This window comes from Poecilia latipinna, unplaced genomic scaffold (genome assembly GCF_001443285.1).
Source record: "Poecilia latipinna isolate Pla-1442-1.1 unplaced genomic scaffold, P_latipinna-1.0 Scaffold1085, whole genome shotgun sequence".
Classification (NCBI taxonomy): Eukaryota; Metazoa; Chordata; class Actinopteri; order Cyprinodontiformes; family Poeciliidae; genus Poecilia; species Poecilia latipinna.
Window position 1 is genome coordinate 225,897 of NW_015113701.1, and position 13,272 is coordinate 239,168.

The 13,272-nt window shown below is 39.0% G+C and overlaps 2 protein-coding genes across 2 annotated transcripts in view; one reads left to right on the forward strand and one right to left on the reverse strand.

Moving 5' to 3' along the window:
- Nucleotides 1-691: 691 nt before the first annotated feature.
- On the forward strand, nucleotides 692-5,296 carry LOC106959476 (F-actin-capping protein subunit alpha-1-like). The gene is made up of 10 exons (XM_015052067.1): nucleotides 692-860; nucleotides 2,193-2,256; nucleotides 2,777-2,828; nucleotides 3,008-3,071; nucleotides 3,155-3,361; nucleotides 3,432-3,511; nucleotides 3,634-3,712; nucleotides 4,534-4,605; nucleotides 4,715-4,777; nucleotides 4,877-5,296. The coding sequence occupies exons 1-10, from the start codon at nucleotides 822-824 to the stop codon at nucleotides 5,015-5,017; spliced, it is 861 nt and encodes a 286-aa protein (XP_014907553.1). The 5' UTR covers nucleotides 692-821; the 3' UTR covers nucleotides 5,018-5,296.
- The window catches only part of LOC106959475 (CTTNBP2 N-terminal-like protein), a 24,886-nt gene continuing 16,870 nt past the window's right edge, over nucleotides 5,257-13,272 (reverse strand). The window contains exons 3-5 of the mRNA XM_015052066.1: nucleotides 12,590-12,841; nucleotides 12,110-12,217; nucleotides 5,257-10,289 (exon numbers count right to left, since the gene is read on the reverse strand). Coding sequence (XP_014907552.1) covers nucleotides 9,018-10,289; nucleotides 12,110-12,217; nucleotides 12,590-12,841 — 1,632 coding nt within the window. The 3' untranslated portion in view covers nucleotides 5,257-9,017. The remainder of the gene's footprint in view (nucleotides 10,290-12,109; nucleotides 12,218-12,589; nucleotides 12,842-13,272) is intronic.

The window sequence follows — 13,272 nt, forward strand, 5'->3', positions numbered from 1 at the left end:
TCAACCACTTCTGATTATAAAATGAATACAAGAATACCATGTTGTTATTATTATCGCTATTCTTATACAATTAATTTTAATAACAAAATTAAAGTGTCTCCTCTGTTGTAACTTTTTAACTAAACAAAACAGGGGAACTGAGTTCATTTTTCTATGTAAAATTAAATCAAGTAAGCATATTATCACAGATCGGTTTGATAATTCAAGCACACTTCATTGTTAATTTTTATCTAAATAATCCCTAATGCTTCTATGAAAAATAATCTGTGTAAAATGATTAATGGACATGTATACTAATGACAAAACTAGTAAACAACAGCCTACTCATTTGTTCGGAAATCCTCTTTTTTCAAGCAAACATTAAGTTCTAAGACGCATTTACCACTCACAATACGGCGGACGCACTCACGCATCCTTTATTCTCCAGCGCAAATGTAGCAGAAGCCTTGCCTAAAACTATGAGGTTCCATTTGTCCCCATAAATTTCTTTTTATTATTTATGTTTACAATATATTACGATTTTAGATTGTAGTATAAAAATTTATCTAAAAGGCAAACTAAGAAGGTGTAACATGGCATATCGAATTTCTCTTATTTTGTCGAACAGGAAAGAAGACAAGAATGAACACAGTTGGCTCTTGATGTCTATCTAGTTTTCATTTACCGTTTAAAAAGTTGCTCCACCCTGCTTATAAAGTTATAGACAAAGATGCATTCGCATTTGTTTTAAACGAAATTTAAATATTGGAAATCGATAGTTGCCGCTGCAGTGACCCTTTCAGTCAGCTGGGGTAGGTGGGGTTATATTACAGGAAGCCAAGATGGCTGACTTTGAGGAGCCGCTGTCAGATGAAGAGAAGGTTTGAACGCTAATTCTTTGCTTTCTGTTTATTTATCTTACTTGTATTGTCGAATAAGTTATTAGGTTTTTATGCATTAAATATCGCGGGCTGGAAATTTAATGTCAGAGTCCGAAAACTTATTGAAATTGTAAACTTGTGTTAAAGCTATCATTAGCTAACAAGCCAATGCTAGAGAAGCTTGGCTAGCCGCGGTATCAAGTGTTATTGAGGGTGGTTAACCTGCCCGACGCCCTGTTCTAGTAAAATGACATGTCTTTTACTGAAGCAGTAACTCGTACTTCCTCAAACTGCATTGTGGTTTCCACAATATTATTATTTTTTTTCAAAATGGCTTAAGTAAGTTCCTCCTCATAAAAAAAACAAAAAAAAACAGTCAGCTAACATTAGCAGCTAACGTTACTTTTGCTGTGGATTTCTGGGTCAAACAGATTCAGTTGCAGCTCAAATCTTCACTCGGCTTGACATCACTATAGATACTTCCAGCTTAGGGTGAGCTGCAACAGTGGCACTTCACTTTACATGATCTCAGGGACTGACAAAGTTAATAGAAGAGGTAATACAAGTCTGAACTGCCATTCTGCCACGTAAGGTAAATCGACATATATGGTCAGAATACAGATACACGGGATTTTAACACTGCAAAGAAGCGAGCTAGGCGACATTCCTCTGATAATAGGAGCAAACTACTCCACAGGTCTGTTGACTTTGCGCTGTTAAACACCGGTAAAGGTGACGCTACTGTTTTTACAAAGGTACAAACAACTCAAACAAATGTTTACTCTGGAATTCTTTTTTTTTTTTTTTAATTATCATAAGTCGTTTGTCTAATAGACATCAGAAATGAAGAGACATTATCCACAAACGCACATATTTTTCTGCTCTTCAGTTAGTTACTGCAATTGAATACCCTTTTTGATTCAATATGTTTATTACATTGTTGACCTTTTAATCATTTTAGTTATGTTCATTACTGTATAACGTGTTATCACTGTTAAACTGTTGACTTTTAAATAATAATAGATTTAGCTTGTGCTATTCTTCAAATTGAATATTGTAATGAAACACTTTTATCAGTGCTTTCATGATTTCAACAGTGGAAAGAGTTTATTCAGCACAGTAGAAAAAAAATCTCAATAATAATGTGTTTGGAGTTTGAATACTGCAGTAGTTTATTATTATATTATTCCAGGATACATTTTGTGCAGTTTTTTTCACAGTATGTCATGAAATTTATGAGCTTGTCTAGACTAGTGTGTTTATTATATTTTAACCATGGTTATTTATTGTCAAATATATAATAATTGTATGAATTCATTCATTTTATTTCAGGTCCGCATAGCGGCCAACTTTGTGACTCATGCTCCACCTGGAGAGTTCAATGAGGTCTTCAATGGTAAGAAGTTGGCAAATCCTGAATGTTTTAAGTAAAAAAAAAATCTTTATTGGCAATGATCTGACTCCAGGAAAATTGACTATTTATCAGTAATGTGCCTCAAATTGCACCATACAGCTATGGAGAGCCGTTTTATTCACAGATGACTAAATGGATGATGTTATTTACGAATAATTACTAAATTAATAAACACTTCATCAAGAAATAAAGGTCCTATTTTATAGAATATTTGTAAATAATTCATAAGTAATAGTGTTTAATTTTGAACAAAAAGGCTTTCCGTACACAAGTGCATTTGTCTTTAACAGCACTTTAGTAACCAGTACTGATGAGTCAGAAAATGCCTCGGTGTGAATGCCGATCTGCAGGTTCAGTTTGAAGGACTTCTCTTGCTAAAAGCTTTTACAGTAAAATGATGATGTGGTAATCATTACAGAACTTAGTAATGAGTTTTTATTGTACATTTTTTAAATTGTTTGCCCTCTAGAAAGCACTTAATGGTTTCTCTTTGTCTCTCTAGATGTTCGGCTTCTTCTCAATAATGACAACCTCCTCAGAGAGGGGGCGTCACAGTAAGTAACATCTGACCTTCATCAGAAATGCAAATAATCATTCAATCATTTAGTCAATTTGAAAGTGTGAACATCTTCAAATGTGTTGTCTTCCAGTCTGTGCAAAGCCTATTCTTTAATTACTTTTTGACTTTTTTTAATATCGGCTTTGTTTTTGTTCAAACACTTTTTTTTTCCAGGTCATTTGCCCAGTACAACATGGATCAGTTTACTCCTGCCAAAATCGAGGGATATGAAGAACCGGTACGCTTTGTTCAGAAAACTAAATGATAGAAAAGGTTTATACGGGACAATTCTTCAGTATTCTTGTCGATTTTTTTTCTTAGGTCCTGATCACAGAGCATGGTGACTTGGGTCAGGGACGATTCTTGGATCCTCGTAACCGTTTATCGTTTCGCTTCGATCACTTGAGGAAAGAGGTCAGCGACGTTCAGCCGTACGACGGAGAGGGGGCTCTGAGAAGCTGGAGGGATGCTTGTGATACTGCTCTTAGTGTCTACGTCAAAGAGCACTACCTTTCAGGATTCTCCACGGTACGTTGCACCAGAGCCTTGGGCTGCATAAAATTGAGCATCGTTTACTTATAATATCTGTATGTTGCAGGTTTATGAGAAAACAGTTGATGGTCAGCAGACGATTATAGCCTGCATCGAGGGACATCAGTTTCAACCCAAAAACTTCTGGTACAGTTTTCTTTCTTAAAATAAATATTTAATGTCGCATCCAAATGTTTTAATAAAGTAACTTTACCATGTAGCTTTGTGTTGCCTGCAAAGTAATGCCTGCTCTGCTTTTTCCTACAAAGGAATGGTCGCTGCAGGTCAGAGTGGAAGATGACTCTGGGTCAGTCCACAGCTCATGTGGTTGGAGTTTTGAAAATTCAGGTCAGTGAGGGAATCTAATTTCACATCAGGACTACATAAATCATTCAAAGTAGACTTGCAACATTTTTGTCTTTTCCATTTAATGTTGTAATAAACATAGCCGTTTGCTTTTTTGCTTCACGCAGGACGTTGCCAATATTTTTAAGGATATTGAACTAAATTTCACTCCGCTCATGGAAACAATAAATTAAATCTCCTGTCCACTTTTTTTTGTGTGGATTGTTTAGCGAAAGACTCTTATGAAATTGCGTAGCAAAACTCTCTGAAAATCTACATTGGATGCCCCCAACTAAAAATCTTTTATAATTCCATATAATGTGCCAGAGATGGGATAATTCACCCCTCAGATGGAACTAAGATCCACTGGTCTCCAGCCCGGTTCCGCAGGGCTCACTGTCCTGCAGGCTTTTGATTAAACTTGAAAGACTGTGGATCCTGGGGTCAGCATGGCACGAGGGAATAAGTACTGCAGCACATAGCTACTGATTGTGCAGAGCTAACACCTGTTTAGTCTTGTTAATTCTAAGATGCAACCGTTGTAAATCCATGGGTTTCTTTTTGAAGGCAGGTTTTTCCTGTAGTTCTCCTTGAAAAACCTGAGAGTGAAGCAGTTCAGTGATAGAGTAGCTACCAACTGTGTAAACCTGTGTGGAATAGAGTTACTCTCCCTATTCCTTATGATCTGGAAAGTACTCCAGTCCCGGTGTTTTGACAGAAAAGTTTAATAAAAGTTGTGTAAAGCAGTTTTGTGGTAAAGGAGTTTTGTGGAGGTTATGGACTAGTATTTAAACATCCTAATAAAGCATTATGTCTTTGTTCAGGTGCATTATTATGAAGATGGGAACGTCCAGCTGGTCAGCCATAAGGAGGTTGAAAACTCAGTACCCGTGACTGTAAGTGACAGTTCTGTATGATCTCCGCTATAATTTGCAAACAGTTTAAGACGACTTGCTCAGCTGCAGAATTAGAAAACATAGGATGATTTTATGTTTCATCTTGCAGAGTGAAAGCCAAACTGCGAAGGAATTTATTGACCTAATTAGGTCTGCAGAAAACGAATACCAGGTACATATCAGATGTTTTTATATACTTGACCCCACACACTTTGCGATTGTTCATAAAAAAAAACATTTTAATATTGGTACTTTGTTTTGTTGCCCTAAGACTGCAATCATTGAAAACTACCACACCATGTCTGACACGACATTCAAGGCCCTGCGTCGCCAGCTGCCTGTCACACGCACCAAGATCGACTGGAATAAGATCTTAAGCTACAAGATTGGGAAGGAAATGCAGAATGTCTAGAAGAGGGTCAGGTAATGACCAGGATGATGCACACTCCTGTGGGCCCACAACCCATCTATATATGCGCAAGGACTAACCAAAGCATAACTATATTAATGCGGGGGAAGGAAGTAAAATAAAAATGTAACTCAATGTTTGCAGACAGTTGGGCACAAATATGTCTGTTATAAGGAAGGTGTTTGTATTACAAAAACAATGATCATGGTTTGGAGAATGGTGTTACTTCTATTTTAAATCTGTGTTCGGACAGTGCAGGGCTGTGCTCAGGACTGCGTTGTGGAAAAAAAAAAAAAAAACCTGTTCTCTGTTTAAGGAATTGCAGAACTCCATAGCTTCAGGTTACAAAATTCAGATATTCGTCTTTGTGAAACTAATCCCGAGCTGCGTTCAGAGTTGCAGCTCTCTGCACACAGGGCACAAAGCAGCTGCTGACAAAATTCAAGCACACAATCTCATATCAGGGTTTGACTTTAGTAGAACGTGAATTTTCTGAAAGGTTGTTTTTCTTGTCATTGTTTACCTTGCATGATTGGACTGAAAATCAACTTCACTTGTGGAATTGTTACATGGTCAGAAAAGGAAATTATTAGGTTACATGTCAACAGAAAGATGGTTATAGTATTGCTTCTCTGTAATGCATAATCCAAATGAAATTTATAGCATTTAAATACAGCACAAAGCCTGACACAGCCCTGTTGTACAAGTGCTCCGACAGCTGTATGTTTTTCTGTCAGGTTTGCGGGAATGTTCACTTGTTTTCTCTGTTGAGCTCCACTAATGCGTTATCTCTCCGTTCATGCAAGTTGTGAGGACAGAACTAAGATAAAGCCACCTCTGCTCTGCTGCATCCATTAAACATCCTCTGTTCTCTTTTTGGTATCAACTTTGCTGTAAATCGTTTTCCTTTTGTTACGAAGGAAAGCATCGTCATATTAACCAAAATTTATTTGCCAAAATCTCTTTCCTATGGTAAAGAACTCCATCTTCCTGCTCTTGTGTGTAAAATTTCTATTTTAATATGCTGTCTTTTTCTTGGAGTCTTAGTACATTGCACTCATAATTGTTCTGACTGTGTATAAGTCGATGCCAAGTGAATGCAAAGCAGTCGCCATATGGCAAGATGATATACTGTAAATGTAGCGTGACTCCTATCAGGCAACATCATTCTCTGTTCTACATGTCTTATGAGTTGGCTGGCACCTGATCAGTTACTTGTTAGCTATGCTATGTGCTGTGTTCAAACGTCAATATACAGTATAATACAACTGTGTGCCGATCAGTTACAAAGTTAAAGACTATACTGCCCCACCCTGTTCAAATAAACTGACTTACAATCCAATTATTTACTTCTTTCCTTGATAAATGTACACCGATATAAACACAATTGGTAATAAATTGTTTATTACCAAAAATAATAAACACATAAAAAAAAATAGTTTTATAAACGGCTAATCCTCATTTCTGTGTTTTTGGGTTGTTGGCATCACAGCAGAAACGAGGGCAAAAGCCTCTGTAGATGCTGGTTGTAGAGCAATGTGACGGAGTTAAAACTGGTTCAGCCTTGTGACTGAGGCGGAGTTTCACGACCATAACGGATGCTACCAAGAACGGAAAGGCTGAAGGAAACAGTGAGAATGATTGTCAACAGTCGTCATTTTTCCATCCGATTGGTTTCGGTGCATTTGTACCACTGGTGAAATGAGCTGAAATCTGAAAAGGAAAATGAATACACAACTCTGAAAAAACAAACAAACCAGAGTTTAGTTCCAAGAGAGCCTTTGCTAGTATGAAAGCAGCTTTCTTCTCACTTTGCAAAGACCTGTAAAAACTTTACACGCTGAAGATATTAATTTCTCGCCTTTTGGTGCTCGGAGTCAACTGAACAATCAAAAAACTTGAGAGTTGGCAAACTCAACTGATTTGAACTAAAGAAAAACTATGCGAGAAAAAGCCCTAAACAACGGACAAATATTTGTTCCAGCTTATCATATTTTGCATGTGTGAGCAGAACCTGAATAAACGGTTAAATATTCATAACATCACATTTAATAATGAAATCTGGCACTTCCACTCTGTAGTGGTCATCTTCATGAGTTGCTTCCATGTGTTTTGTTGTAGCCAAATTTTCAGTTGCTGATCACCCTTATGTGATGTCATCAGAGGCTCATGCCCATAGAAGTTTGCCCAAAGTAGATTTTATCTCTGTTAAAAAGCAACTTAAAACAAATCAAATAGAAAATCTGACCATCACACGCTGTTCTATAGGTGAAACGGCATAGTGTTCCCATCAGGAGCTCCAAATATACTGCTGTTGTTTTGTTAGCTCAGACTGTAAGAAAGACAGATGATTCATCACTTGAAGGAATGGACAATTTATTTAAAGCACTGAATACTTAGCGTGTTAATGATATGAGCATTTACTAGTGATAAAAGAACAGAACCCCAGACAGGTTGTACATATATGACTTTAAATAAATTGGCAAATCTAATGTGATGAAGTCGATTACTGCTTTCAAAATAAAAAAAAAAATGTTAAAAAATAAAGTGGTAGACCAACAAAAATAAAATAATCTCGTGTGTAGTTCGTCTACAAGACACAGTTCTATATAAAATTGACACATACATATACAGTATAAATTGTCGCAATTGTGTATCAAAGTATGAACATCTAAAATATTTACTGCGTGGCATAATGAAGCAACATTTTCAGCTTGTGTAGAGCAGAATTCAACATTCCCTGGATATGCTGTGTTCATAAAAATTGTGCTGATGTGTAGTCGATGCAGTGCAAAATGTGCTCTCCCTTTTTCAAGACAAGTCTCAGTGTTTTCATGACAAGTAAAAACAAACACATGCATCACATGTTCATTCATAGGAAAAGATTTCTTGACATATTTACAATAAAAAAAAAAAAAAAACAAAAAAAAAAACGTGGTCCATCTCCATAAAAAATTGCATAGGGACTCACAATAAAAGCATTTAAAAACCTTTTTTTGTCTTTGTAAAATTGTAATAGCTACATGCTTGCTATGCTCTACTAGCCGTACACTTGAGAAACCCTCTTTATTTTGGGTTCGCTTCTGGACAAACTCTTCGTTTGAGTTGCAAAGGTTTGACGAGTAAATCCATATGTGAAAACAAACAAATCACTAGCTCAGCACAACTCCAGTCCGTTTGATTTGTCAGAATTTAAGCTTGGTTTTTACTGATGGTTGATGCTCAAACTCATAGTTAAAATTCAGAAATTTGACATTTAGTGTAACTTCATAATGATGTAAAACATAAAAACTAACTTCAATAAAGGAATTTGTAATCTCTTTTAAATCATTTTTACCAATTGTTTCTCATGTTGTGCTTTTGAGGTAGGAACAAACAATGCATCCAGTATACACCACTTTGAAAATGCATTCATACTTCAAACTTTTTCATGTTTTCCACTTTATAACCACAAACCTTTATGTATTGCATTTATATTTCAAGTGATAGACCAATGCAAAGTTTAGCAGACATAACACCACATGGTTCACACTTTAGTTTTTACAAAGAAAATATAAAAATGTGTAATGCATTCACCCCCTTTTACTGCGATACCGCTACATAAAATTTAGTGCCTTAATTCTGCTGATTAGTAAACTGAATTCCTCTGGGTAATAAATTAGTCCCAGATGTTTGTTATAGAATATTACCGAACAAACCGCATCACCAAGACCAAGGAACGCAGCAGACATGTCAGAAAATGGTGGCTGTGAAAACTATTTACTCAGAGGATCAGCAAACAAATGCTACTTTGCACTAGCCTATCTCGCGTTATGGCTACAACCTACAACACATTGATGGTTGAAGCTATAATGTGAAAAAAGTTTAAAGGGTATGAAATTTTTTTTTACAAGGTGTTTTAATTTCCAATGCCAATATTCAATGTCTTAAACTTAGTTAACATCAGAAACTGAAGTAGCTGATTTCTTCAACAATTAGCTTGCACGGTCTGGAATGTTAGGCACTAGGATAAGACCAGGTCTGATTCCTTGGCTCCCTCCTGCCCACTGCTGCTGTGCCCACAGTTCCCCGTAAGCTCTGGGAAGAGGCTGGTCCGAGGAGAGTGATTTGGGGAACCCGGAGTTGGACTCATGCCGGGCCTTTTAGGTGGAATTGGAGGAGGATGGGTCTTCTCTGAACGAGGAGTGAGAGGAGAGCGAAAGCACGGAGATAATGGCCCTGAAGAAGGCGACCTCCCCCCCGTAGGAGATGCGGCCAGATTGCGGTAGTCTGTGCCAAATGGTGAGTTGTTAATTGGCGCGGACTTCACTCCGGCCTGCTGGCTGGTGAAGCGGGACAGCACCTGAGTGACTGTGCTGCGGGCCAGCTGCTTAGCCGGGCTGTGCTCTGGCGGAGGAGGGGTGGATGCGGTGGTTGGAGAGAGGTCCCTGGGGGAAAGAGGCCCACCGTGCTGCTGCTGATCGAGCTCGGCCTGACTCTGGAACTTGTGTCTGGCGGCCTGAAATCTCTGATTGACTCCAGCCTGGTAGGACTGAAGGAAGCCCGGGCTGCCCAGACGCTTCGCTAGAACTGGAGAGGAAACGGGGGAGGAGGAGAGGGAAGAGGAGGCCGTGCTGGAGGGAGAGTGAGGATGAGGAAAGGGGTGAATAGGGGAATGGAGAAGGGTTCCACCTCCATTATCCACTCCGTTTTCTGCTCCTTTCACTTCATGTGTTAATGGTTCTGTCTCTTTATGAGACTGAAGGCCATTGACCTTTGGTACGGTAGAGGATTTTGGAGTAATCTTTCCATCCGTCTCAGTCTGAACAGAACTGGACACCATCTTGCCCTGTGACTCCTTCACCTCGGCCGCAGCCTCTTTTACCTCATATTTACTTTCCTGAGGCTCAGCCAACCTTTTTCTAAGTTCTTTCACTTGTTTTTCAAGCTCTCTGCCCTTTTCCTCCTCTGCCTCTAGTCTGGCTTTCAGCTGCTCTCTTTCGGCATCAAACTCAGCCGTCTGCCTCTCCGACTTGACCTCCAGCTGAGCCACCCTGTTCTTCTCGTACTCAAGAACTTGCTGGAGCTTCTCGAGGGCGCAGGTCTCTTCCTGCAGCAGCATGTGGAGCTGAGAGACCTTCTGCGCCTCCTCTTGAGCTTGGCTGCTGGCCTTCTGGAGCTCCAGCGTCAGACTGGAGGAGAGCTGCTGCTCCTGGGTCAGCGACTCCTCCACCTTGCTCACCACTTGTGCCTGTTCCTTCTCCAACCTCTGCACCGTTGCATGCTCCACCTCCAGCTTAGAGAAGAGAAACAGAAATGTGAAGGCGAGCGTGTCTTCCACTTTTGGCCACAAGGAGGCAACACTGTGCTGCTTGTTTGACAACACAAAAGCTTTTTTATTTTTTTTATCCTATTTTTTGCACAAAACATTTTAAAATCAAAATGATCTTTAATTCTATCCATACTATGCATGCTGTAAAATACTTTTATCGCTGTATTTAGTATTCTTACTGTTAGTCATTTATGTAACATTAAATTATTAGAAAGTTTAATTTACTTTACTAAACTAAACACATAATCTAAATGGGACCCACAATTTTACATTTACAAAGTTTTACATTTCTGGTGGGAATGCGAGACCTACTTCTATCTAATCTTTCCTGGACCTCTTTAGATATGCTTCTCCTAAGCAAACCACGCCTGAATCATAAAGAGGTAGGATTAAAAAAAAAAAAAAAAAACATGAGATATGTGTCATCAAAGTGTCCGAAGAGGCACAGAAAGGAGGTCATTGTTCATGTTTCACCTTGTAAAAGAATTATCTGCTTGCATGGCATGTTTATGGACAGTCCAGTTGCTTTTCGGTCATCAGAGGGTGAATGGGCTGGTTCTAACCTTTGTTGAGTATTAAAAGGAAATAGGAGGTGATGAAATACAGCCATGTGTTTGAAAGGAAAAGGCAGGAGAGCCTAAAGAAGTCACTGAGGGGACCCTGTGTTACATAAGGCCCCTGTGTAATTGTGCGCTCACAGCGTGTGTTTGCCAGCTGACCTTGCATTCGACGTGAACATCCATTATCTCAGGTTTCCTGAGGCCATAAAGCCCCATGGCTGCTGGACAACTGAACAATGGCCTCTTCCTCATCTGTTTCCCATGGAACAGTTATGAGGCTTGTGCATACAGTAAGAGCGCCTCTGTGCGTGTGTAAATTTCATAAAGGCCAAGCCCTCTCCACCCTTCTGGGTTACACAGAGGAGCTACCTCTGACGCATCTCTGCTCATTTTGTTTTTGATCGCAGCAAGACTATTTTTTTAAAGAAAAAGCATGCGGTGAGGACGGTCACGTGAGACAGAAACAGAATTATCTTCAACAGATGTTCCCATCTGCAGCGTATTACACAAGTGCTCACACCCCTTGAGCTTTTTCATATTTTGTCACATTACTGTGCCGCAAACTTCAAAGAATTTTATTGGGGCTTTAGGAGAAAATCCAGGGATCTACCACAATTACAATCAAAGCAGCCATTTTTGCCCTCAGTCCATCCAAATAAACCTCATCTAGAGCCATGCATGGCCTTTGAAAAACAATAACTTAAGATTTGTGATAAAATGTCTACTATGAATTTGTTATCAACAACAACAACAAAAAACTTGTGCAAAAAAGAGATTGGGTCCGTTTTCTTTCATTTTTTTCTTTCTTTCAAACTGATGTAAAATGGCACAAAGTTTTCAACTAAATCACAAGAAAAATAAATCTAAATTGTCGATCTGTTGTGAAAATTCACTTTTACAAAAGCTTTTAAAACCTGCATTTGTTATTATATTCAGTTTAAACACATTGGTTGTCTATTTATTACTTTTAGCCTTTTCACGGAAGCTGCAAAAGACCCAAAGAGCCATTTGTGGCTCCAGAATTGAAGGCTGAAGTTGCTAACCAGCTGAAAAAAAATATATAAAAAATAAAAACATTTCATATTGTAGATTCAATGTGACAAAACCTGAAAGTGTTCAAGAAACATAAGATGTTTTTACAGTACAAGGCACTCACATAGTAACAGTTTTCTGGGAGCTTGACGTGTCACACACACACACACACACACACACACACACACACACCTGTTGCAGAAGCTTATCTCTTTCTGTCTCGAGAACAAAGACATAGTCGGCACGCCGAGCAGATTCCTGGACACACCGCTGTTTCTCCTCCTCCAGAGCGGTGATCATCTTGAACAATGACACAGACAAGTGATAACATTAGGAGCTAATGTGTAGACAGGTTTAGTGAAGCGCGTGAAAGCAATGTAGTTCTCGTTAAGTTATTTACAGGTAAAGTCAGGGAGCAATAATCAAGTGTAAACAAAACAAGCTGATTTAGTCCATCTATACATTTATGTAACTCCAACAAAGATCAAATTTGCAGTAGAAATAAAGACAAACCCTCCCCTAAGCCATGGAGCTCACTACTAGATACATATTCACACAACAAATTCAGTGACCAAATTTCCCGCCTTATGTGACTTTGGCCGCGTTGCAACCTCAAATCGCAGACCTGAAACACGAACTACTGACTGCATATGGGCATCGTTTGCTATTTACCCTCCTGTGCCTGCTCTCGGCAGCAGCCAACTGTCCCATCATCCTCTCCTGCATCCTCTTACAGTGAGTCATGACCAGTTTCAGCACAGCCAGAGGGTTTGGGCCCACCGCCCGGCCATGCGGATGTGCTTGGGGTTGCCTGATTGCGGTCTGGCGCTCTGCGGCTTCTTCGTCGCGCTGCAGGGCCAGGAATGGATCGCTGAGGTCATACTGCCCATAGCGGTCTTGGACAAACTCATCTCGGTGTTGGGCCTGAGGACACACAGCAAATATGCAGAGTTAGGGACTTCTGTTAGGTATCTGAGGACGGGGCTCACCTTTAATTGTGTGCGTCTAAGCGTGTTTATTTTTAAAAACATAACTAGAGAAGGGTTTTCTTCTTATGAACAAATATAGAATTATAATAAAAAACAGAGGCAAAAAGAGACTAAGTTTTTAAAAAGCAAAGGAAAAAATGGTTAATTCCCTCTTGTGTTTTGGTTGATGACATCACAAGAGGTACGGCACACAATGCTAAGTGGAGACTTGATGGATTTTAACTTTCAGTTACATCTGGTAGAATTCAAAAACCTGCCACCATGTGGCTTATTGTTGCAAAGTTTTTTGTTTGTTTTTTTTTTTTTTTTTTTTTTTTTTTAAAACCCAGGAAGCCAGAAAATTTTGGGATGTTTTGGCCAAAAGGG